A 25,418-nucleotide genomic window follows, 5' to 3' on the forward strand; every position below is an offset into this window, starting at 1 on the left:
ACAGGAGGCCCGCTGGCATAGGCCCTCTGTGACTGCCGTGTCTCAAACACGTCCTTTTCCCGCCGTCCCACTTTCTAGCTCAGCCTCGCAGCCCCTCGAGGCCCACAGCACAGTGTACACAGTGTGTCATCATTGTGTTCCTTTGTTTCCTCTCTGCCGCCCTCTCTTTCTGCCTCCTGTGGAAGGGCTGCTCCTCGAGGGGCCAGGACTGTGCCTGGCTGGTTGACGAGGTAGATACTCCCCTGCTGTCTGTTGCATGAGCAGTGATACAGGGAAGTGACACGCCACCATTGAACAGATAGGGCTGGAATTACGTGTACTGGCTGGTGGGGGTGTTTATGTTGTCCTGTTAAGGGAAAAGCTTGTTGTATAAGCAGGCTTAAGAGGTGGGCTTTGAGGGGGTTGGGAAGGGCACACATTTTTTCTTTATAGATCTTTGATGACAGTAAGTACAAAAACTTTTGTAATAAAAAAAATCTAGTAAACAACAAAAAAATAAGATATCTGGTCAGAGGGAACATCAGGATTTGAACCCTGGTCCTTTTGACTCCCAGCCCATGTTCTTACCCACAACCCAACACTTGTCATGGCCTCCTATACATAGCCTCTCAGTATGGCCTCGCTGCAGTGCTCAGGGGCAGGCAGGGGATGCGTTGTTAGCTGTTGCTATTTTGTTTTGTAAATGAGATATAATTTCCAGATAGGCATAGCTTGACGAATTGTCACAGATGTATCACCTGTGTAACCACCACCCACTTCAAGCTGTAGAACCTTTCTGGTGCCCCAGAAGCTTCCGTGGTGTCCCTTCCCAGTCAGTTTCAATGCTTCCGCTCTGCAAGTGGTCACTCTCCTGACCCCCAATCTTGAGCTTTATATAAGTGGACTCACACAGTGTGAGCTGTTTTTATCTGGCTCCTTTCCCTCTACATAACCGTGAGAGTCACCATGTTGCTGCAGGTGTCAGAGGTTTGCTCCTGTCACTGCGAGTAGAACTCCATCGTAGGACACACCACCACTTGCTTAGTCTCTGTCCTGCCAGTGGACCTTTGCCTGGTTTCCAGTTTTTGGTGATTCTGGGTAAAGCTACTATGAACATTGTTGTGTCTTTTATGAACACCCACTTCTCTAGGACATATACCCAGGAATGAATTGCTGTGTGATGGGGTAGAATCCTTGTTTTACTGAGAAGGAAACTGAGGAAGTTCCAGAGGGTCTGAGAGGAGAAGGGACTTGCCCAGGGTCACATGGTGACTCTGAGTGTCCTGCGTCACTGAGCCTGTCTAACCCCCTGCTGCTCTCGCCCCCTAGTCGTACCCATCCCCCTGCTCCTGGCTGCAGGCGTGTGGGCAGCAAGGTTGAGCTGGCGTGAGAGGCTCTGCAGGGCTATGTGTCTTGTCACACGGGGTGTGCCCACTGAGCCACAGTCTTCTACCCACTCGCCTCCTTCCCCATCCTGCCCCTGGCCTTCCTTGGTGGTGGGCGCTGGGAGAGACGAGGAGGCCTTGCTGTTTGGTGGATGCTTGTGCCGAGGGCTGGCCAGGCAGAGCCTGGGGTAGGCACGTGTGGGCTGTACTGGCGTCTCGGGCCTGGGACAGTGCGTGTGCGTTCAGCTCTGCACACATCACTCTCACCTGTGCTCCTGGTGGATGCAGATGTGTGCAACTGCCTCGCTCAGACCCGAGCTCAGTCCGGGGCCCCTCAAAGCCCCCCAGACCCCTGAGGCAGCGTGTGGATCTCTTTCCTCAGCTCCCTCTGCACGGCTCTCCCGTCTGTGCCAGCTCCCTGGTGGCAGTGCCTTTGGCTCTTTACATCTGTGTCCCAACTCTCCACCCTGAACTTTCTCTAAGGTGGGGACAGAAATGAACATGGGCATAAAATTTTTTTTAATGAGTCCTTAATTTTTTTTATTATGGCAAAATAGGCATAAAATTTACGAATATGGCCATGTTTAATTGTAAAATTCAGTGGCATTAAGTACATTCATATTGCTGGGCAACCATCACCACCATCCATCCCCAGAATTTTTTCATCTTCCTCAATTGAAACTTTATAGCCATTAAACACTAGGTTTCCCCCCTCCTCCCCCCGGCCCCTGGCAGCCACCATTCTGCTTTCCGTCTCTGTGAACTTGACTACTCTAGGTCCTTCATATAAGTGGAATCATAAAAGGTTTGTTCTTTTGTGTCTGGCTTATTTAAACATTTAGCATAGTATCCTCAAGATTCATCCATGTTATAGCATGTGTCAGAATCACCTTCCTTTTTAAGGCTGTAATTGTTCTTTTGAGCACATTTTGAAGGCACATCACATCTTTGGGAATGAGTGAGGGGGTCAGCTTGGTGGTGAGAGTGGGAGTAAACAACATTTATTAAGGTTCGTTAGGTGCTAGCCCATTTCTTACATTGTCTCATGTAATCCTCACCGTATCCCTATGAGGCAGGTATCAACATTATCCTTATTTTACAGATAAGGGAACTAGGCTCAGAGAAGCTCAGTAACTTGGCCAAGGTTGCACAGCAAGTCATTGGCCAGCCGGGATCGGATGCCAGTGCTGCCTGGCCCAGCACAGGCTCTGGCCCTTCCCACAACAGCAGGCTTGGAGTCCTTTCCTCGAATCCTTCTTCTTTTTTTTAGGCAAGCACAAAAATGAGGTTTATTGAGGAGAGAAAGATAGGATTATAGGGCAAGAGCAAGATATATAGGTTTACAGAGCATGGTGTGTATGCCACAGACGACAGCCAGACCCACTGTCGCAGCAAAGGGAGAGCCAGCGGAAGGGCGAAAGGGATCCTTCTTGTCACGTCCCTGGCCTGAGTGTGTGGCTGATTGGTGACAGGTCCCCTCCTGGGCTCCAGCTTCTGCTGAAAACCCCTTTGTACAGGGGCCTCTCGGGCCGGGCAGGGTTCTGCAGGGAGGTGGGCCTCGGTGCCCCCAGCACAAGGCTGGCAGGGGGCAGCCTGGCCCAGGGCAGCCACCCGGCAGGATGTCACTCTTGGCAGGACTTTCCCTGAACAAACAGCTACCAGGACTTTGGGATGGAGGGGATAGATAAACAGGAAGAAGGAGAAACTTAAAAATATTCTTCTTTCCCTCCTGTACCCTGGCATTTTCTCCCTGCCCCTCCGTCTGCCACTGGGGGTTTGAGGTGGTGGAGCTCCTCCCTGCCGGAAGCTGCCCGGCGGCCTGGAGAGCCAGGCTGGCAGGTCCGGGTTTCAGTGTTGTAGGTTTTGTTCTGCCTGACGGACTGGGGTGCGCTTGGGCATTCGGGGCCGGACAGGCCCAGGTTTGACTCGGCTTCGCTCTCTTTGCCAGGTGATCTGGGCCAAGTTGCTCAGCTTCTCGGTGGGTGAGAGCAGCCAAGATCCGTAGCGGGCAGGGGCATTTGGAGAAATGATGTAGCAGTGAATATTAGCCAAGCACTGGCCTAGGTGCTCAGGTGGCCCGTACAGGGGTTTTCACGGTTCTCACGGCCTCAGAGGTGGGCGTGGTTATGGTCCTTGTTTGACAGGGCGTTGAAGCAGAGAGAGGTTAAGTGTTTCCATCCAGGTCATAAAGCCAGTGGTGGAGAGGAGGCTCGAACCCAGGCAGCCTGTGCACTCAGCGCCCTGCCAGTTTATGGGTCCGGTGCCTGGTACTGACCTTGGCACACGGCACTGTTGGTACTGTGAATTTCTTTCTCTTAGTTTAGCTGGGGTTGACAAGGAGTTAGGGTGAGGCCTGCTGAGCTTTGGGCCCTGGAGTAATATCTAACGCTTGCTCATGTTGCCTCCTCCATGCGGCCCTCGTAGGTTGACAGGCTGTGGTCATACTTCTCTCCTACTGCCCGGCTTGGGCAGCACATCACACCCTGCAGAGCAACATCTGAACTCCTGGCATGGTCTGCAAGGCATTCAGGGTTTGGCCCAACCCCACCCCTCAAGCACCTCAACATGTCCTAGGAGGCTTTCCACGGTGCCAAGCATTCCTCTCTCCATGCTGCGCCTCCTTCCTGTCTGTCTGTCAAATGTTGCTCATCCTTCAAGGCCCAACTCAGTTGCCTCCTCCTTCAGGAAGGCTTCCCTGACTTCCTGACCTTTAGTTAACACCTCCTTCCTCTGTGTAGCTCAGTGTAGTGGGAAAGGTGCTGGAGGCCCTGCCCTGCTATTACCTTCTCTGAGCCTCAGTTTCCTCATCTGTGGGTTGGGGGTAGTAGGAGTTGGGGAGAAGGGAAAGCCTGGACTCTTGCCCTGGCCTGTGTGGAGTTGGCTGCAGCCTGGTGAAACATGGCCTTCTGAGGGTTAAGTCCTTCCCATGCCAGGGGCGGAAGCAAAGAGGACAGAGTGTGAGATGAAGTCACTTCCCCGCCGGGGGGCCTGCCATGTGCCTGGCCTTCCGCAGTAAATCCTGTTTCCTCCTTGGCTTCCATGTGCCCGCCCACTCCTGGCTCCCAGGACCCCGCAGGTCACCAGCAGGTGGGGGCTCCCCATGGAATGTTGGCCTGTCATTCATCCGGTGAGGTCACTTCCTGTCTGGACAGGCCATCCCACCTTTCCTGCTGCTGTGTTCCACTGGGGGTTTGATGAGACTGATGGGCGTGGGGGCCGAGGGAGGCTACCCACGGTCAAGTGCAATGTCCAGCCTGCTCCTTTTATTCCTGGGACACTGAGGCCCACGGGTGGGGGGACTTCCCAAGGTCAGGACCAGGAGTCACACTGCAGTGGTGGAGCGGACTCTGTGGGTGGGTCCTGGGGAGGTCTGGCCCTCACAGGCCTGCGGTGTGACGTGAGGAAGGGGCCCAGCCTCCCTGGACCTCCGTTTCTCCCTCGGGACCTGGGGGATCCTGCGTGTACGAGCCGCTGTGACAACTGACCTGGTCAGCCAGGGCAGCATGACCTGTGTAACCCTTGCTGTCCTGTGGGAAGGCGAGGCTCAGAGAGGCCAAGGAACTGGCCAGGTGGGTGGCGACGGGCAGTGCTGGGCGTCTGCCCGGGCCGGCCCGCGGCGCTAGCCTGGTTCCTCCCACGGGAAGGTGTGTGGCTTCCGCTCTGTGGCACCTGAGGGCCGTCCTCGCTCCTGTGGCCAGGGTCTCTCTGGGCTCGCTGCTGTCAGCACCCAGACTGTGGAGTTCTTTTTCTGGTCTCTTTTCTCTAAATAGTTTATTTTCACTGCAGGAAGATCAGAGGAAATAAACACGTATAGGACCATGAGAAAAATCATCTGTGATCCCACTTCTTAGAGATATTCGTGGTTCACCGTTAGTGTTTTGAGGTTTGTCCTTCGGGATTTGTTCTGTGTGTGTGTGTGTGTGTGTGTGTGTGTGTGTGTGTGTGTGCACGTGCACTTGTATATAAGAGGCCTCCCCTTTCTTTTTGATGGGACAAAATTCTAAAATACTTTGGTGTGTTTTTTTTTAAACCGGACATACAGTTGATATTTTCCTGTGTCAGTAAATAAACCACTACTTCATTCTTTTGAAACTTTGAAGTTTAACATCCGTAGAAAAGTACACACATCGCAGGTGTACAGCTAGATGAATGCACAAACTGAGCGCACCCCTGGGAGCCCCACAGCTCAAGGGATAGAATCCTGCCGGCACCCCTGGACTCCCGTCCCCATTGCCCCCCGCCATTCCTGCTCCTGACATAGCTTCTTGCCTGACTTCCAAGAACATAGATTAGTTTTGCCTATTTTTGAGTTTTAGATAAATGGAACTGTATGGAATTCTCTTACATGGGCTTCTTTTCCTCCACATCCCATTAGTGATGCTCATCTGAGGCTCCATCCATTTTATTTATTTATTTTTTAAAATTTTAAATTATTGGGTATGTAATAGTTTATAGGGTACCTGTGATGTTTTGGTACAGGCATACAATGTGAATTAATCAAATCAGGGTAACTGGAGTATCCATCACCTGAGACATTTATCATTTCTTTGTGTTAGGAACATTCTGGTTCCACTCTTAGTTATTTTAAAGTATACCGTAACTTATTGTTGACTACAGTCACTTTCTTGTGCTATCAGAGCTCCACCCATGGGTGTCTGCGTAATGACACCATGGTGCATTTGACTTAGACCACTGTTGATGTGAGAGATGTTTCCAGTCTTTCACTAACAGAAACAAAACTGTACTGGATACCTTTGTGGCCATGTCCTGGCTTATTTCCTTTGGATACGTTGATGGAAGGATTGCTGGGTCCCAGGGCTGCACATTTTAAAGGTATTTTAGAAGTATTGCCAGGTTGGCATCCAGAGAACTGTGTGGGTTTACACCCTGCCAGGCGCTTAGGCATGAGCGCACCCCCGGTACCCACGTCAGCACTGGGGGTTTTCGTCCTGGCTCATCTCTGACGTGATGAGAGGCATCTCTCCTTTCCAGCTTTTAAGTCTCAAGTTAGGTCAAACATTCCGTCTGATGTGATCATTGGCCATTTGTGTTTCTTCTCTTTCTGTTTTGCGTTTTGGTCTGTTCTGCTCTCAAGATGTACTTGTTTTCTGATTTGTTTGGAAAAACTATATATTGAATACGAGAAATAATAAAAATATTAAATAAGTTGAAAATATTTTTAGCCAGTTTGCCGTTTGCCTTTTAACTTTGTGGGTTTTTTTTGGGATTGGTCAAAAGCTGACCGTTTTTTATGTAGTCCAGTCTATCCATATGTAACTTTTTGTGTTTTTTTCCTCTAGAACTTTGTGTAGAAAGTTCTTTACCCCTCCCAAGATTATGCAAATGTTTATTGTGCTCTCTCCCTTCTTTCCCTTCTGTGGTTTCCCTTGCATCCTGTCTTCTTTCACCCTGCACTTCCTGTGGGGGCATGATGTGAGATGAAGCCCGGCTGGCTGGCTTTGAACCCCGCTTGCCCACCTGTGTGCCCCCAGACACTTTGTGCCTCAGTGTCTGCACCTGCAAAATGGGAGCAAGGCAGTGGGTTATTGTGAAAGTTGAATCACAACTATTTGTAAACTTTTTATTTTCAGGGCTGCTTTACACCTTTTTTTATTTTTAGTTTTTAAAGACAGAGTCTTGCTTTGTTGCCCAGGCTGGAGTGCCATGGCGCAATCATAGCTCACTGTGACCTCAAACTCTGGGGCTCAAGCGATCCTCCTGCCTCAGCCTCCCGAGTAGCTGGGACTACAGGTGCATGCCACCATACCTGGCTAATTTTTAAAAATATCTTATAGAGATGAGGTCTCACTCTGTTGCCCAGGCTGGTCTCGAACTCCTGGCCTCAAGCAGTCCTCCCCCCTCAGCTTCCCAAAGTGCTAGGATTACAAGTGTGAGCCACTGTGCCCAACCTCTTTTACATTCTTAAAATTGAGGACCCCGAAGAGCTTTCATTTGTGTGGCTTGTGTAATATATTAAATACATGTATCGATATTTACCACATTGGAAATTAAAATGAGTGTAAATAAAAATATGTATTTATAAATTCATTGATAATAACAAATCCATTATACATTAACATAAATGTTTTTTCTAGAAATAACTGTACTAAAATAAAAAGTTTAGTGGGAAAGGTGGCATTACTTCACAGATTTGCAAGTCTCTCTAACATTTGGTTTGATAGAAGACAGGCGGGTTCTCTTATCTGTTTCTGCATTCAATCTACTGTGATATGTTGTTTTGATTAAAATAGATGAAGAAAACCTGGCTTGAGCACAGATACGTAGTGTGAAAAAGGAGGAGGGGTATTTTATTAGCCCCTGGATATTTTCCTTTTATACTACATAAAAGTTTGATAGATGGTAGATTCTTAAAAGTTAGTTGAAATGTGGACTCACATTTAATCAACTGCTTATACCTTGTTACATTAAGATCCATTGAGCTGTGTTGCACTCTGAGTGGCTCTGTTACCTGATTTCGTAACGTCAGACATTTGTCATTGGGAAAATATTGTCCCAGTTATGCAGATCTTCCAAATGTGAACACATTTCATGTCACCGTTTCCAAAAATTACATCTGTTAATATCGTCACTCCTATTATCAGAAAAATCTTTGTTTTGAGAAACTGTCAGATGCACAGTGGCTGACACAGGTTTTCCAAAATTCTAATTTTCCCTTGAAAGCTCCAGCTTTGTCATTGGCAACAAATGCTGTCCGTTGTTTTTTTTGAAGGGACAGGCTCACTTTGATCATTTCTGAGAAAATGTCTCCCAGATACCCAAATCTGAATACCCATCATTGGGCTTTTATTCTCTCAAGGAACAACAGTGTTCCCTGGACTGGAGGCTTGTTCAGCTCCAACTCTAACGGGCTCACGTGGGGTTTTCTTCTAGACCCCTGTCATGCTCGGTGGGTTTTATGTGCGCCTCTCATTTCATCACACAGAACATCAAAAGACGTGTACTCCAGGGCTGAGATTCGAGGATGTTAATCATTTTTACTGCTTTTTCAAGGACACCCTTCAGTGACACTGGCATATTTTGTCACTGCTAGCATGTGTCTGTGCAGAACACTGTGAGACCAGCTCAGTTTGGGGCCACTGCCTTGTTCCTACTGCGACTCCAGCAGTTTCACCCACTGTGGCTTTTGAGCCACCAGATGCCATCCCAGTGAGAAAGGCAACAGTGTCTCAGTACTGTCATGAGAATCGTTTTGACCTCATGGACCCCTGGGCTTCGCCGAGCATGCTTTCAGAACTGTGCGATGAGATGACAGATGCAGGCTTCAGCCCAGGGCCTGGCAGTCTCTTGGGGTCCTGCTGTTGTTATCCTTCCCCCCTAAAGAACCTGGAGGACATAACCTGGGGGAGGGGAGATGGAAGCCATTTGGGGTTAAGAATTCATCATTTGTGATTGCAAGTCCTGCTCAAGGTGCTAACGTGTTTGGTCCTCAGGAGTGAGTGAGGAGCCTGGGGGACTTTATAGGTGCTCATTTTTCTTGCTTCTCTAAGAGACAGGACAGGAGTCAAGGGGAGAGATGCAGGGGTCACAGCCAGGCAACTCTCCCTCTTGGGTGGGGTCTGCTGCACAGACACAGGACCCCTCAAAGTCACCTTCCCCCATTTCTGGCCTTTCTGGCCACAGCCTCTGGCCTCCATGTCCCTTCCCGGTTGGCCTTCTTGGCTGGGTGTAGTCAGAGCTCAGCTTCCTTGCCCACCACTTCCTAAAAGGGGACCAAAACATGGCTGCCGCTTAGGGACCGTGTGCTGTGTTCTGGGATCCAGATTGAACCTCGCCTGTGTTGTCTCATTTATTCTCAAAACATGGACACCTGTGAGGTTGATCCTTTTTTTTTTTTTGGTTTTTATAAATCTTCCCAGGTTTAGCTGGGCGCAGCGGGCATGGACCCTTACTGGGGAGGCTGAGGCAGGAGGATCACTTCAGCCCAGGAGTTCAAGTCCAGCGTGGGTAACATAGTGAGATCCCATCTTTAAAAAAAAAATAAGCTTTCCAGTTTTGTTCATTCAGTGGGGTGGATTCCTTTGTGCTAAGCACTAGCCAGGCCCTGGGGATGCCATTGAAGGCCAGCCCCAGCCCCAGCCCCAGCCCTGCCTGGTGGGCCTCGGGGAGGGCGAGAAGGGGAGGGTGAGGCAGCCTTCCTGGCACAGGGGATGGGAGTGGGCTGGGCAGAGGGGAGGGGAGCGGGGCAGGAAAGCCAGGCCAGGCAGGAAGACATGGAATGAGTGAGTGTGGGGCTGGCGTGTGGCCCTGAAACTTCATCTTCTGCTCAGCGGAAGTTCCTGCAACATCTGTCCCATTGCTAGCAGAGAACTGGCTGGGTTGGACCCAGTGAGAGACGGCCCAGCTTGTTGTTTATGGAATATTTCAAGGATCTTCAAAGGCAAAATTTCTGCCTTCTATAGGCTGTAGGACACCCTGCTCCCATCCCCGACCCAGTAAGCTGCACCTCTGCTCTATTTTTATTTGTGTTATTAGTGTGAATTATTTGCAAAGGCCGGCTGATATTACCTGATCCAGGGACTAAGAAGTTACTCTGGCTGGAGTTTAGAGCATGAGGGTGGGAATTTAGGGGCAATAGGCTGGAGAAGGGGGCTGGGCCTGCTCAGAACTCATGGGTTGCCATGCAGGTCCTCCTCGAGTCTACTTGAAATCCTTTATGCTGGACTCTGTCTCTGCTGGTGTGCGTCATTCTCTGGGGCAGAGAGCTCTTCCCTGGGGTCTTCCCTGGCCCTAGGTGGACATGCCCAGTGAAGCCATGAGCAGAGAGGTGCTGGGGAGAGTGAGGGTAGGAGACCCCTGATCCCAACACCACTGTCCACTGCTTCTGTGACTGTGGGCAGGTCTCTGGCCGCCTCTGGACCTCGGTTTCCTCCTCTGCCTCAGGCTCCAAGATACACATTGGTGCCCAGGGATTCTGTACCGTGTGGATGTGTGCATGTGTGTGGAGTTGGCCAGTGAGGCCCAGGGCAGGTGAGCGGCTGGGCTGAGCCACTGGCCTGGGTACAATCTTGGAAATTTTATGTGTTCCCACCCCCCACAGAGGGGAACCCTGCAGTGTTTTGACTTCCTCTGTGTTTGTTCTGCCCTGAGGCAGATGTTTCCTGCAGCTGGCCACTCAGCCCCCTGCTGTTCCCCAAAGGCTGGCGCTATTTTTAGTTCTATTGTTACTGCCCTGGGCATCTGGCTGCCAGGGGCGTGTGAGAGGCCATTGCCCTGGAAGGGGTGCTCTTCCTAGGTCTGTCTTGCTCTCTGCCTTCTGCAGGTCCCTGCTTTAAGCTTCCCCATGTCCGCTGGGGAGTGACGGGTGCACTGCGCAGTGGGCAGAGCCCGGCTGCAGAAGCAGGGGCTGGGCTCTGTCATTATGTCAGATAGTGAACTCTCTGAGCCTCAGTTGCTTACTGCTAAATGGGACAATAGCCTGTATTTCTTCCTTCTCATCAGGTTGTTCTGAAGCTCCAGTGAGACAGGAAATGTAAAATATATTTAGTAAAATGACACTCAGAACCTACAACTATTGTGGGTTTAACCCTGTGGAGGACACTGGAGGAGCTGACCCGGATTGGGGAGATGAGGCCTGTCCTTACCAAACACCAGGCCAGCCGGTCAAGACCAGGGTTGGGTGGAGCACGGGCTCAGTGCCGATGGCTCAGACAGGGCGGGCCATTTATTTCCACTGGACCTTAATGGATGAGGGGAAGGGCTGAGGGCAGGGATGGCATTCCAGGTTTCAGGACTGGGAATTAAAGGTAGGGAGTCAGGGGAACCCCGTGTGTCCTGGGAGGGCCTTGGAGGCCTCGAGTGGCCCTGCTAGTGGCACTGGAGCTTCTCCTCCTTGGGAGGGGTCCAGGGTGGGTCTGGGGGCAAGAGGCTCTGCACCCCCTCCCGAGCCTACACCCAGCACACCAGCTCTGCTTCTGGCTATTTTACACACTGGACTTTCATGAAACATTCATTTTGCACAAAGGATTCAGCTGCTGAAATGCTTGAAAGCCACCCATCTTGTTGAGGGCTGGAGGAAAACTTCTACTGGGGCTTTTCCTGTTCAACAGCACAGGGCAGCTGGGATCCAGATTTGCCTAGAATATTGGGGGTGTGGAGGGCAAATGGGGGTGTTGGGGATGGGAAGGCCGGACTTGAATGCTGGGGAATGGAGTTTAGACTGGAGGCTACTGGGGTGGGCAGGATGTGGACAGACCCCAGAATTGGGTCATGGTTCTCCCAGCTCCTTGAAATGATGCTTCAGGTCCCTGTGAGGGTGCTGGAGGGCAGAAGTGGGGTTCAAGTGTAAGTTCCCATTGGTGCTCTGGGGCCTAGTCCCTGGCTGCGGACAGGAGAGGGGCAGCAGGGCCAGGGCCAGGGGGAGGTTTCAGAAGACTCTGGGTTTCTGCTGACCTTGAAATGTCCAAATGCTTGGAACTGAGCTTATGGCCTGACCAGATACTCTTAACCCTGTCCCCCAGGGTCCCCCAGCAAGTGTTCATGGCCAGCACCTGGCACAGGGAACTGGAGGCGGATGGGAGCAAGGGCTCTTTCAGGAATCGAGGCGTGTCCTTCCGAGTGTGGACCAGCCCCTTCCCTGGGAATCATTACACCCCCCCTTCTGCTCCTTCCTGAAAGAACCGATGGGGTCTTCTTGCTTCCTGGGGCCTTCCTTGGCTCACAAGGGCCCCCAGAGGGACAAGGGGAGTCTCTGTCCTCTGCACGGGGAGACTCTTGTCTCTCTCTGCCTTTCTGGACTAGGAGAGGCCACGTCTCTCTCTATAGGGTGAAACAAACAGCGCCTGGGAACTTGCTAAATCGCTGTAGCTGTCTCGGGCAAAGCTGCTGCGCCACGCTGTCTGGCAGTTGGTGATGCTCTGATGGTCTCACGGGCGTCTCCTCACTATCCCGGGGGCCCTGGTGGTAGGGGATTATGTCTTCTGTACTCCATGAACCCCAAGGCTGGATCCTGAGCTCATAGGATCCGGGAGTTGCTCTGCCCAAACATGGAGCTGCCAGCCCACAGCGCGGCCTGGGTTTCACCAGCAGGTAAACTTGCTCCTGCAAGAGGAGAAAGAAATTCCTTCTGTCCTGTTGCCATGTGGCATGTGGTCACTGAGGGTCAAACCTAAAAATAACAGTGCATTAGTCAGGATTAGAGTTGTCTGCAAGTAGTGGGAAAAGCCAAATAACTGGTTTACACAAGGTAGAAGTTTATTTCTCTGTCCTAAGCCTGGAACTTTGTGGACCCAGCGTGGGGTGGTGGTTCACTCCATGGTTTCGTTGGGGACCTTGCTGTCCACCATTCCTGGGGTGTGGCTTCATGTGCTCATGGGCAAAGATGGCTGTGAAACTTCAGTCATCACATATGTGTCCGGGCAGCAGGGTGGAAGGAAAGGGGTCTCATAAGGAAGGATTCTGGAACTTGGCATGCAACACTGCCCCATGTCCCTGTCCTAGTCTGTTTTGTGTTGCTATAACAGAATATCACAGGCTGAATAATTTATAATGAACAGAAACTTATTTGGCTCACAGTTTTGGAGGCTGTGAAGTCCAAGAGCATGGTGCCAGTATCTGCTCGGCGTGTGGGGAGGGCCTTGTTGCTGTGCCATCCCATGGCTGAGGGTGGAAGGGCAAGTGATTGTGCGAGACAGAGACCCCTTTATAAAAGGCATTAAACCCACCTATGAAGGCAGAGCCATCATGGCTTAATCACCTATTAAAGGCCCCACTTCTTAACACTGTTACTATGGCAATTAAATTTCGACATAAATTTTGGAGGGGACATTCGAACCATAGTCTTGTTAGCTAGAATTTAGTCACATGACCCCAGGTAGCCACCAGGGAGCTGGGGAATGTAGTCTTGGCTCTGGGCAGCCATGTGCTCAGCCAGCCGTCCCTGTATCTGGGGGATGAAGGCATTGTGGGCATTTTGATCAAACCCGAGGATGTTCCCAGGCTGAGAAGTGGGGCCAGAGCTTCAGAGCCTGTAGAATCTCACAGGGAGATGTCCCAGGGAGGAAGTCAGTCGTGCTACCTGCCCTGGGCCGGGAAGGCGGAGCACGGGCAGAGCCCACGCCCGAGGGAGACAGGCTCAGTGGCAGTGGTCGGATTAGGGAGGCTGTGTGGTCTTGTCTGGGCTGCTGTGTCCCGAGGGCAAGGGCCACGCTGGCTCACGGGCAGAGTGGCCAGGAGGCCTGGGGACTCAAAGGCTTGGAAAAAGTGAAGAAACGCAGCAGGTACCTGGACACAAGTGAACACAGTGTGACAATGGAAAGGCTGCCCCAGGATCACAAGGGGAGAGGCTGAGTGCAGTGTGGAGGCCAGGCCTGGACTGTAGGGGTCTCCCCCACCCTGGACACCCAGCACCTCTCACCCCACCACCCCCTGCGTCCTGGTGTTGCACATCCTTGGATTCTTCATGAGACGTCAGGGACCTGGATTTTTATGTGAAACCCCTTGATTTTTAAGTGCTGGTAGCTAATTAGAGTGGAAAAGACATAACTGTGAGGATCACGCACATTGCACCCGTGACCCCTTTTGGCCTGTGGACTACCTACCAGCTTTCTCCCTCCAGTCTGGATGATTCTCTGCGTCCTCAACGGGGAGAACCAGCAATCCATGGAAAACTAGCTTCTCATAAGACAGCTTACATTCTTTTAGGTTTTATTTTTGAAATGTTTTTAACCCCAATTTTTTATTTTGAAAAACTTCAAACCTGCAGACAATTGAAAGTGCAGTGGACACTGTCTGCCATCGCTACTTAACATTTGCTCCATTTGCTTCTCTAAAGCGTATGAATGTCACAGACATCAAGATGCTTCACCCCCAAGCACTTCAGTCTGTGCCTCCTAAGAACAGGGACATTGTCCTCGGAGCCACAGTCCGGGATGTTAACTGACGTGTCCGGCACACACTCCATCTTCAGATTTCCCCAGTTCTCAAAATGCCCCTTACGGCCTTTTCCCCCTGCCCCAGCCAGAGATCCCCTGTCGACAGAGCTTTGTAACAGGCAGACCCGACCCATTTGGAGGCAGGCGACTGGGGTGCTGGAAGAGGTTCCAAATTCCAGGGACCTACAGGCCCATGATGGGTGGCCAGCATCTGGTGGCCCAGGGACTTCTGCTGGCCACAGCGCAGGCTCTGTCATCCTGAGAGCTCACCTGCCAGGTGAGCTAAGAGTGAGGCTTGCCCTTCCACCCTCAGCCTCTGTCAGCTCAGTGGTCAATCTGCATCCTGCCCCCATTGGCCCCAGGGCCTGGGCCCCCACCGCCACCTGTGACCCCTCAGTGGGCTGTCCCATCACTCTGCCTACCTTTGTCCACTTCCTGCTCCAGGCCCACCTTGACTTGTCATCCTAGCACATGACAGTGATGACATCTCCTTCCTGCCAGAACTCCATCCTTCAAAGCTTCCTGGTTGTTTGCAGGCTGAAGTCTGGAATTCAAAGCCTACCCCACAGTGACAGCCCCACCTGCTGAACACAAAGCAGTATTTCCAAACTTTCCTCTGTCTTTCGTTTTTAACTTTTAACTATTTTTTCCAGTTTAGAAAAAAGAAAAACATTTCAGAAACATATAATTTAGCAGGAAAGGGCTCTTATGATCCCAGCCGCTAGGTGGCTTTTAGCAGCAGTCCCCAACATTTCTGGCACCAGGGACTAGTTTCATGGAAGACGATTTTTCCATGGATGGGGCGGAGTGGGGCGGGGCGCAGGCGGTGAAGTGAGTGATGGGAGGGCGGTAAGTTCTGATGAAGCTTCGGCAGCCGCTCACCTCCTGCTGTGCGGCCTAGGGGCGGGCTGTTCCTAAGTTTCATGGAAGACAGTTTTTCCGAGGAGGGGAACTCTGTGGCCCAGTCCCTAACAGGGGCTTGGGGACCACAGGCTTCTAGTTTTTAGAGGATCTCTTCCTAGTTTTAAAGAGAAGGAGGCTGAGAGGCAGAGGTCGTGAAGGGACGGGTCTGGGGGAGGTGAGAGGTGAGGGAGCCCAGGCCAGGAGGCTCTACCTCCGCAAAGTTGTGTCACCTGGGAGATCACGACTTTGGCTCTGCTCAGCTGTTGCCTCTTCTGTAAAGTGTGGATCATAATCCTCTCCTTGGCTCCCTTGAGGGTTGTTGTAGCAAAGACACAAAAAACCCATCAGGAGAGTGTGGACTGGGGTGGGCAGAGGGCACCTGTGTGGACGGCCAGGAGCAAAGGCCTGGAGCTGGAGGAGCTCGGGGAGCTTCGGGGGTGAGAGTGGTGGGGATTCTCTGGGTGAGGAGCTGTCACCTTTGCCCAACTTTGAAACTCGAACAAATAACTATACTTAAATCGTGTTCATTTTTGGAAATTTAGAAGCAATGAATAAATAAACAAAAAGAAAATAAATATCACACTCTGTCCCACCACTCAGGAGTAAGAACTGTTCATGTTTAAGTAGACGTCCTCAGTCTTTTGTGCCTCTTGTTGAGTGCTGGCCTTGGCGAGTCAACAGTAGCCAGGGAGGGTAGGACGTAAACTGATGGAGAAACTCTATCCTGCCCTCTCGAGTGGATTCGCTGTGGTAGCAATTGTGTGTCCAGCCCCTCCCTTGAGCCAGGCCCCTGGTGCAGAGCTGGGAAGGACCCAGGCACGGCCCCTACCAGGGGCAGCATGAAATGCCAAGGAATGGAGAGTCCCATTTTGTGATGCTGTCAAAGGGCTGAGGGAGTTGAGAGGCGGGGGTGGGTGTGTAGTCAGGGAGGGCTTCCTGGGTAGGACGTGGGAGGGTAGGAGGAGAGGCCAGTCCAGATGAGAAGAGTGTGGGGTGGGAGCAGCTTCCCCTGCCGCCTTTTTTCGGAAGGCTGAGACCTGCTCCTTGGTACCAGGCGCTCCCTCCTCTTGGGTCCTGAAAGCTGGTGACAGCCGAGTGCCGCTGAGCCCCTTCTCCCCCGGCCATTCGCAGGTGGCATCTGAGCTAGGGTCCCTGTCTGTGGCAGCCTGTGGTTGCTGGGAGAGCAGGGCAGGGTCGGCCTGGGGCTGGGGGGAGGACCTGGCAGGGATGCGATGAGATGAGGGCGGCTGAGGAGGTCGAGAGCCCTTGCTCTGTGGCGCTGTGCAGGTGTTGCTCTGCACACGTTCACTTAGGCGATCCTCACATACTCCAACAGGGAGGTACTTTCGGTCCCTGGGTTACAGTTTGCAAAACGGAGGCTCGGGGAGGATAAGCCATGTGCCCAAAGTCACACACACACACGACTAGTGAGTGGTGGGAGTGGGATTCGGCCAGCCTCCGGCCCAGAGCCAGTGCTTCACAGTCGGACCTCTGTCCCTAGCCAGAGGTGAGGGCAGGAGAGTCATGGCACCTGCGAGCCCTGCCTTTCTTTCTGTTGACTGGGAAGGGAAACACTGACTTCCTGGGGCTCCATCATTCCTTTAACAGGTCTTTATTAAGTTCTTACCCACACAGCCACCAACCTGGACTCTGAGGGCCCCGAGCTGACCAAGGGTGCCCTCTGGGTCCCGGAGGACTTCAGACTCAGAGCTGTGCTGTCCCGTAGACATCCAAAGTGAGCCACATGTGGTATTTTAAATAGCTGCCTTGGAAGTACAGGGAAATGGGCAAGATTAATTTTAGTAACATTATTTAACCTAGTATATTAATAAAAGGGTTATTATTTTGACATGTAATCAGCATAAATTGCTTTATATTTATTTTTTTTTTTGAGACAATGTCTTGCTCTGTTGTCCAGGCTGGAATGCAGTGGTATCATCATAGCTCACAGTAATTTTGACCTCCTGGGCTCATTTTTGATCCTCCCACTTCAGCCTCCTGAGTAGCTGGGACTGCAGGTGCACACCACCATGCCCAGCTAATTTTTTTTTTTTTTTTACTAGAGAGTGGGTCTTGCTATGTTGCTCAGGCTGGTCTCAAACTCCTAGGCTCAAGCGATCCTCCTGCCTCAGCCTCCCAGAGTTCTGGGATTACAGGTGTGAGCCACCGTGCCCGGCCCAGAATAATGCTTTTAAATACATAAAATGAAATAGATGGGATTACAAAGGAAATATATTTCACTGAGAGATCTATCAACATACTTTAAAAACAAATTGGTGAAAAGACATTATATGTCCTTAGTTATTATTGCATTACTAAGATAATCCATTAGGCAAATTAAGGTTAAATTTTACTTTTTAAAAGACACATCAGAGACCAGGCTGTCATTGCTCAGCCTCCATGGGAACGCTAAGCAGGGGAGTGTCGCTGAGGGCAAGGCCTATGTCCAGCATGGTGGACACCCAAGTGGTTGTGATGTTTGGTTTTGATTGTTCCAAGTGTTGCAAACCCCATGTTGCAAATGGAGTCACAGCTTCTTCATAGCTAGTTTTATAAGGCAAGGATACGCTCTGTCTAGGATTGCTAGAATACTCTGAGCTTGTTGAGTTAAACTCGATTTTGAGAACCCGTGGGAGTTGGTGGGAAGTGGTCCAAGACCACTCTGCTACCAGGTGCAGAGTTGCCTAAAGTTGGCCAGTTATGTCACCCCAGTGTCTGCGGACAGGGGACGGTGGGCTTGTGTGGCCCCCGTGGGTCTGATAACTACTGTCGTTTAAAGGAGCATAAGGTGCAGATCCCACTGCAACGTGCTGTGAAAATGTCTCTAAGTTCTGTGGGCACCACCTTAGGGCTCTGCTGACACTCCAGGGGTGGCCTTCACTCACGGTTGAAGGAAAGTTACAAGTTAGGAAAATAAAGGCATAACTGCTTCCAAACCACCCAGGCTCATGGGTCCCTCGTCTCACAGTCTTATCTCATCCCAATTCGCCACCCCTGGTGTCCTCCCAGCAGGGGTTGGGCACTAAGGACCCACCCACACCCCTGCCCTGCTGACCGCTGTCTCTGCTAGTGGACAGCAGGGGTATGACCACTAGGAACTCCAGTCTTAGGAGCCGGGTCCCCCTGACGCTGGAGGGGGCTTTCAGACCATCCCACCCCTCACTGTCATTTTGTGGGTGTGGACATGGAAGCCCAGAGAGGGGGAGGAAGTTGCCCAGGGTCCCCCAGCCTGTGGCCAGGAGGATGAAGGTGCTCTCTGGCTGGGTAGAGAGAGATTTAGGGTGAGAGTTACAGAGTTAGAAGCCCCAGGGTTGTATCCGCCTCTAGACATTTTAGAGGCAGGCTCAGTTTTCAAAGGACAATGTCCTTCCCCCACCCACAGCTGCTTGCTCTGCCCTGTAACCTGCAGCTGTATGCATCTGCATTGTCTCCTGGCAGTCCCCGCAGGGCACCAGCTGGGGCCTGTCATCGCCTGTGGAGCCCACGAGAGGCCAGGGTGGCCAGAGCCATGGGGCAGGCGGGGGAGGACAGGCGGAGGTGTCAGGCCCAGCCCAGCCCTTGGGGATGGACCCTGGGGCCTGGCCTTGGCCTGCAGCTGTGGCCAGCTGTGGCCTCCTGCAGGCCCTTCCCATGTCCTGTGCATCCTCTCTCCCTCGGGAGAGCCGCCCTGTGCGCCTGTCCCAGAGGCTGTTCCCACACATGCCTCCTTGGCCCAGGCTGCAGGGAGGGGTCTGGGAAACTTTGGCGAGCGCCGTTTGGGGCTTCAGGGCTGGTAAAGTGGAGAGAAAGTTCTGGCTCTGCTATGGGCTGGGTGGGGTGTCCACTGTGGACCCCCCTCCCTCTCTGAGCCGCCTGTTTTCTGTTTGGGAACATAGAAGCTCGTTCCCTCCACCTTTGACAAAAAAGGGGGAGACAGAGAGAGAAACGACATGGTGTGCAGAGCCCTGGAGATGGGGCTCTTGTAAACACGAGGTGTGTGTGTTAACACAGCTGTCACGAGGCTCCTGGGAGTTTTCAAGGAGGACAAGGCTGAGCAGGAGAGGGGGAGCCCTTTGCAGACCAAAGGACAGGCCGTGGTTTGGGAAGGTTCTGGGAGGGACGGGCGAATCTCGAGGTCAGTTGTTCTCTTTGAGAGTCCCCAGGCAGGAGGTGGCTCTGGGGACGGGCCTGGTGGAGGTGTGGGGGAGGCCTGGGGAGCAGAGCCCTGATTCAGGGCCCCCATGACCCCACCATCCACGTTATGGGAGGGCTGGGCGTGTGGGTAGCTGGGACCAGACAACCCCCTCTGATGGGGAGCAGCTCAGGCCTGGCCGCGGCAGCTGGGAAAGTTGTCATGTTCTGAGGACTCCTTGTTGTCCCTGTGCTTCTGCAGAGAGGAAGGGTGGGGGCAGGCAGGGCAGGTTGCTCTCCCACAGACCATCAGTGCTACATGGGGCCAGGGGCCACTGAGCTTCCGGAAAGTTCTGTGAGCCTCTGTCTCCCACGTCTGTCGCCTTCTGCCTGTGTGGAATTCCCAGTCCCCACCCTCTACCAGCCTTAAAAGGTGTCCTGGCCCCTTCCTCAGCCGTTCTCTTATTTGCTTTAAATAGGGTTTAACTACTAACCAGTGTTCAGAGGAGAAGAATCAGAAAATGCAGATAAAGAGAAAGGAGAAACTAAAAATTGCCTGTAACCTCATCACTTGGTGACAACTGCCTTGGCCTCCTGACATGTGTGCCCACGGGCTCTTCCCTGCTCCACCGTCACGCATTAACATGGGGTCGTAGCATGTACTTGCGTTGCAGCCCACCTCCATCCATGCCCTATTCCCTAGGTGTCGTCCCACATCAGTCAGTATGATATTTAATGGCTATTTAACACTCCACCTTAGAGATGTCCCATAATTTATTCAGCAAACTCCCCGATGTGGGCGAGCGGTGGTTTCCAGTGTTTTGTTGTTACAGACAACACCCCAGTCAACACAGCGCCAGGGCAGCCTACTTTTTGTGTCCTTCTGTAGGTGTTCCCTCCGGAGAGAGCTTCCCGGCTCCAGGCGGCAAAGCCTGCCTGTCAAGGATGTTGAGATTGAGCACAAGGGCCTGGTATTTTCTTTGGACCCTGATCTGCTGAGAGCTCACCTAGTCTGGACTTCCCTGGCCTCATTTTATGTAATTCGTGGCTATGATGTCCTCCTGCATCCTGTTCCCCCCCAAATCCTTCAAGTCCATGTCTGACTTCCCTCTTTGTAGCCATCTGCCCTGGTTCTCCCCTCCCGATGGTGGTGGCATCTCCCACTTTTCCCAGCCTGGGCAGCCTGGCCTCTGTCTATACCTCCTGAACCAGTCACTTAGAACCCAGGGCCCTGACCTGCTGTGGGTGGTAAGCCCCTTCCTACCTGTCTTATTTTCACCAAAACAAGTGTAAACTCAGGGGCCAGGGGCTGCGTCCTTGTGTGTCTGTCTGTACCTCCCCAAAGCATCAGCAAAGGGCCAGGCATGTCGTAGGCGCCCAGTGAGGCTGCGATTTTCTGAGCACCAGAACGTTGGTGGCAAGCCTGCCTCTGTCTCCAGCCGCAGAGCGAGCTGCCTCTCTCTGGATGACCCGGGGGAAGGGGTAGGCCAGGTCCCTGCCTGCCACAGCTTTTCCCATCCTTCCCTCACTACACGTCCTCCCACCCGCAGGTCTTGGGTCCTGAGGCTGCTGGCGGACTATGGGTACAACAGCTAGCACAGCCCAGCAGACGGTCTCGGCGGGCGGCTCCTTCGAGGGCCTCCAGGGCAGCGGCACGATGGACAGCCGGAACTCACTCAGCGTCCACTCCTTCCAGACCACAAGCTTGCACAACAGCAAGGCCAAGTCCATCATCCCCAACAAGGTGGCCCCTGTGGTGATCACGTGAGTGGCAGGGGGAACGTGCCCATGTCCCTGGAAGACACGCCCCCGGGGACCTGCCCAGAGAGGTTAGCAGTTTGTCTGGAGTCACACAGCGGTGGGTGGCAGAGCTGGGTCTCTGCTGTGGGTCCCTGAGCCCATGTTACTTACCGCATCCATGCTGCCAGGGAGTGTGGAGGAGGAGTGGCTGGAGGGACCCGCTTTTGAAAGTAATTTTTGCCTGACCGTTTCCATAGAAAGTTTATACACTTAGATGTGTGAAATTTAGATTTTATTTTTTCACAGCCAGTAATTATGGCTCAAAACTGATGTTAACACCAGGCTGTTTAAGGGCCTTGGGCTGGAAAAGCTAGAAACTGCTAGTTGCCTCTCTGAATTAGGTCCTTCAGGGATGTTCCCTGAGGAGGCCAAGGGTTTGTCCTGGCAGCATGTTTGAGAGAGACCTGGACACACTGCATCCAGAGGAACAGGGCCAGCAAGGGGTCCTGAAACCCCATCTGTCCCATGGGGCTTGGATGGAGTGGATGCCAGGTGCCAGGGAGCCCTGCTGGGGGGACGGGAAGATGGAAGGGACAGGATCCCTCTCCTGGTGAGTCGGGAAGCCTCAGCCTGCCACCACACCTGCCCACTGCACTCCCCTGCCTCTGGGCCTTCCAGGCCGCAGGAAGCACGACATGATGAGCTAAGAATGAAATATGTTCCACATACAGGAGTTTAGCAAAGACCTAGCAGATGAGGCCTTTTGTGTAAGGAAACCTGAGGGGTGGGAACGATAAATCCTGCCTGCTAGCTTTGGGACCTACAGGCAAATTGCAATCATAATAAATCACTGTGCGGTGGTAAGGGGAGGAGAGGAGATGCTACATAAAAGAGACTCGCTGTGTAGTCTCTGTACTGACAGACGACAAAAGTAGGTTTGGGCCTTAAGGCATTGGAGACACATGCCCCAGGCCTGGCCCTGCCTCTCCTTTGCTCTGTGACCTTGGGCAAGTCCTTTTGCCTCTCTGGGCCTCAGTTTCCTTATCGACATAAGCAGAGATGACATTCAAAATATTTAACCAAGTGTCGTGGCTCAGAACAGTTGCTGGCCGGCTGTGTGTAGGCCTGGAGGCAGCTGTGAATGCAGCACTCCTTGGGTTGTAGAGTGTTTGAAGGGAACTTGAGAGATCATCCAGTCAAGGGATCAGCAAACTACATCCTGCAGGCCAAATCTGGCCCGTCACCTGTTTTTGTAAGTAAAGTGTTATTGGAACATTGCCACTTCTATTCACTTACATGTTGTCTGTGGGTGCTTAGTGCTTCAATGGCAGAATTGAGTAGTTGCAACAGAGGCTGTGTAACCCACAAAGCCTCAAATATTTACTCTCTGTCCTTTGTACAAGTGGATTGCTGACCCCTGCTCTAATGCGTTTTAGCTCAAATGTGAAAACTGGGTTTTAGGGGGAGGTAGAGGGATTTGCCCACCACGGGTCATGTGGTGACACGGAGGCACAGCCGGAGTGGGAACCCAGGTCTCTCGACTCCTCAGCCAGTGCTTCTCCACCCCACTCTACCCCACCCTTCCTGCCTTTCCTAAAGAGGACCGAACACCAGTTCGTGAACTCCAAAGGCCTGTCTTATTCACTGTTACAATCAGCACCGTAGCTTTTGTGTTTTGAGTGCACAGTAAATCTTGCTCGAGTGTTGAGACTTTTACCAGGTCTAGCATCTACAGAAATCTTGATTTTTACCTGTGTGTTTTGTTTGACATAGGTCTGTGTGGAGGTAGAGCTACCACTAGTAATAATAATTATAGTAGTCAATGCTCACTGTGCCCCAGGCACTGGGAGAAGCACCTAACATGCATTCAGGACTGGGTAGTGTCTCAGGGTGCAGGTTAGGCCTCCGTGGCAGAGTAACAATGCCTTATTTGGGACAGAAGCTCGTCTCTCACTTGAGAATCCAGGAGTTGGTCCAGGCTGGCATGGCTGCTCCATGGTTGTCTAGGCTCCTTCTCTCTCACGGCTCCATCATCAACATGTGGCTCCCATCTTATGGTCCAAGATGTTCTACTTCTGCCCTCACTTCTGGATTTTAGCCAGAGAGAAGAGAAGCAAAATAGAAGGCACCTTCTCTAGGAATGGCCGAGAATTTGCACACATGACTTTTTTCTCATATCTCATTGGCTGGAACTTAATCACATGACCATACCTAGCTGCAAGGGAGGCTGGGAAATGTAGTCTTCAGCTGGGTGTCTCAGTCCTGAGTCACAGTCGTGGGGCTCTCTTGCTGAGGAAGAAGGGGAGAGTAGATATTGGGGGACAGTAGACAGTCTCTGCCACAAATTGTAGCCACTGGGTGGGGGTGGGGTGGCCCTGCTGTGGGCTCTGGGGAGGGTAGACTGGACCTTGACTTGGAGGTTGCTTGACTTGGTTTCCATTCTGCCCGAGGCAGGTACAACTGCAAGGAGGAGTTCCAGATCCATGACGAGCTGCTCAAGGCCCATTACACACTGGGTCGGCTCTCGGATGTCACCCCTGAGCACTACCTGGTGCAGGTGAGCTTAGGCCCCACCCTTCTAGCCTCCCCCTGCCGCCTCCTGCCCTGTTCCCATGGGTTCCCTCCCTCACCTCCGTTCTGCTCTCCTCTGTTTCCCTACCCACCCTGCCCCCTGCCTTCTCTGCCCATCTTCAGAACCGGCAGGGCCCTGGGGAGGGGCCAGCACAGTTGTCCTCTGGTTGGTTCCTGGTGCCCCAGCTCTGACTTCCTGCTCAGACCCCTTCTCCATGTGCTCCCTCTGGGGGCGAGAGAGTTTGCCTTCCTCTGGGGAGCTGCAGGCCCTACCCTAGAGCTGGCTTTGCCCCTGGAGTGCCTCTCACTGCTTGTTCCTCAAGGCCTGGCTCAGATGCCACCTCCTACAGGAAGCCTTCTCTGGTTCCCCCTAAGGAGGAGGTGTTTTTCCTTTCCCTGCACTTTATGACACCCTTCCCCAGATCACAGATGATCACGTATTTTGTCTGTTCTTTCCATGAGCCACAGGCAACTTGAGGGCAGGACCATGTTCCTCCCGCCCCCATTTCCCCACTCCCTATCCCCTAGAGCCCAGGACAGAGCCCTGCCTGTAGGAGATGCCTTTGAGCTGTCTGGGTGACCCTCCTGTGGCTCTGCCTTGCTAGGGCCGCTACTTCCTGGTGCGGGATGTTACTGAGAAGACAGACGTGCTGGGCACCACGGGGAGCTGTGGGGCCCCCAACTTCCGGCAGGCACGGGGCGGGCTTGCCGTGTTTGGCATGGGACAACCCAGCCTCCTGGGGTTCAGGCGGGTCCTCCAGAAACTCCAGAAGGATGGATATAAGGTAAGCATGCCGCTTCCCAGGCAGGGGCTAGCCCCCCAAATCTGGGGAAAGGGGCTCCTGGGAGGGGCAACTTGGAGACACTGGAGAGGCCTGGCTGCATGCTGGGGAGCGTGGGTGGTGGCCTGGGCCAGGCCCTGCCAGGCCTTGACTGCCAGGATGGTCATTGTGGTAGGGAGTTCTGGTGAGTGTTTATTGCATTGTCCTGAGTGACATGGGAGCCTGAGGTCAGAGCCCCTTATACACCCCATTCTGAGAGCCTTGGAGGAAGCGAAGGAGGTGACAAGGTGATAAGCTGGGCCAGCTCTTAATTGGAGAGCTTGCCAAGCGATGATCACAGCTAACACTTATGTCCTCATGTTAATCCTATAAGGATGGGGCAGTTCATCTCCCATTTTACAGAGGAGGACAGTGAGGTCCAGAGAAGCTAAGTGACTTGTTCAAGATCACCCAGCTCATGAGTGGTGCTCCAAGACCCTAACCCGGAGGCATGTGTCTGCTTTCGGTGACTCTTCTTGTCCAGCCGATGTCTTTCGAGGCAGGATTTTGCACGTCTCCAGGACAGGGGCTGAAGGTCTGCTGTGTTTGCAGGCTCCTTAGGGGGCAGCCGGCATCTGAATGGCCCTGGGGTGAAGGTGGGGAGGCCTTGAGTGAACCAGAGTGGGGTGGGGGTGCTGGCCCTGCGCAGGCCCATCTCCCAGCTTGATGATAAGTTCCCGGAGGGTAAAGCCTGCCCGTGGCTCCCTCTGCCTGTACGGTGCTCAGTAAATGAGTGACTGCAAGGTGATGTCACGGCGTTTGTTGCTTCAGCTGATACCTATCAAGCACCTGATTTGTCCAGGGCTTTGTGCTAAGAATTGTGGGCACATGAAAATGACCAGGACGTGATTCTCCCACAAGCAGCCTGTGTCCATCAAGGGAGGAAAGTTGCCTTCATCGATAGTGTTACACAAAGCAGGAATCACCACCAGGAGATTCAGACGGAGGACTCTGGCCCTGAGAGCAGGGAGGGGTCACTGACAGGGAGAGTCAAGAGAAGGTGGCATTTGGGCTGAGCT

At 52.6% G+C, this 25,418-nt stretch overlaps 1 protein-coding gene across 3 annotated transcripts in view; it reads left to right on the top strand.

The window, feature by feature from the left end:
- The window catches only part of PALD1 (phosphatase domain containing paladin 1), a 73,898-nt gene that overhangs the window by 12,014 nt on the left and 36,466 nt on the right, over positions 1-25,418 (top strand). For all 3 annotated transcript variants that reach the window (XM_045568282.1, XM_045568281.1, XM_045568283.1), the window contains exons 2-4: positions 20,818-21,031; positions 23,462-23,564; positions 24,184-24,363. In XM_045568282.1, the coding sequence (XP_045424238.1) occupies positions 20,847-21,031; positions 23,462-23,564; positions 24,184-24,363 (468 nt within the window). In that variant the 5' untranslated portion in view covers positions 20,818-20,846. The remainder of the gene's footprint in view (positions 1-20,817; positions 21,032-23,461; positions 23,565-24,183; positions 24,364-25,418) is intronic.

This window comes from Lemur catta, chromosome 14 (assembly GCF_020740605.2).
Source record: "Lemur catta isolate mLemCat1 chromosome 14, mLemCat1.pri, whole genome shotgun sequence".
Lineage (NCBI taxonomy): Eukaryota > Metazoa > Chordata > Mammalia > Primates > Lemuridae > Lemur > Lemur catta.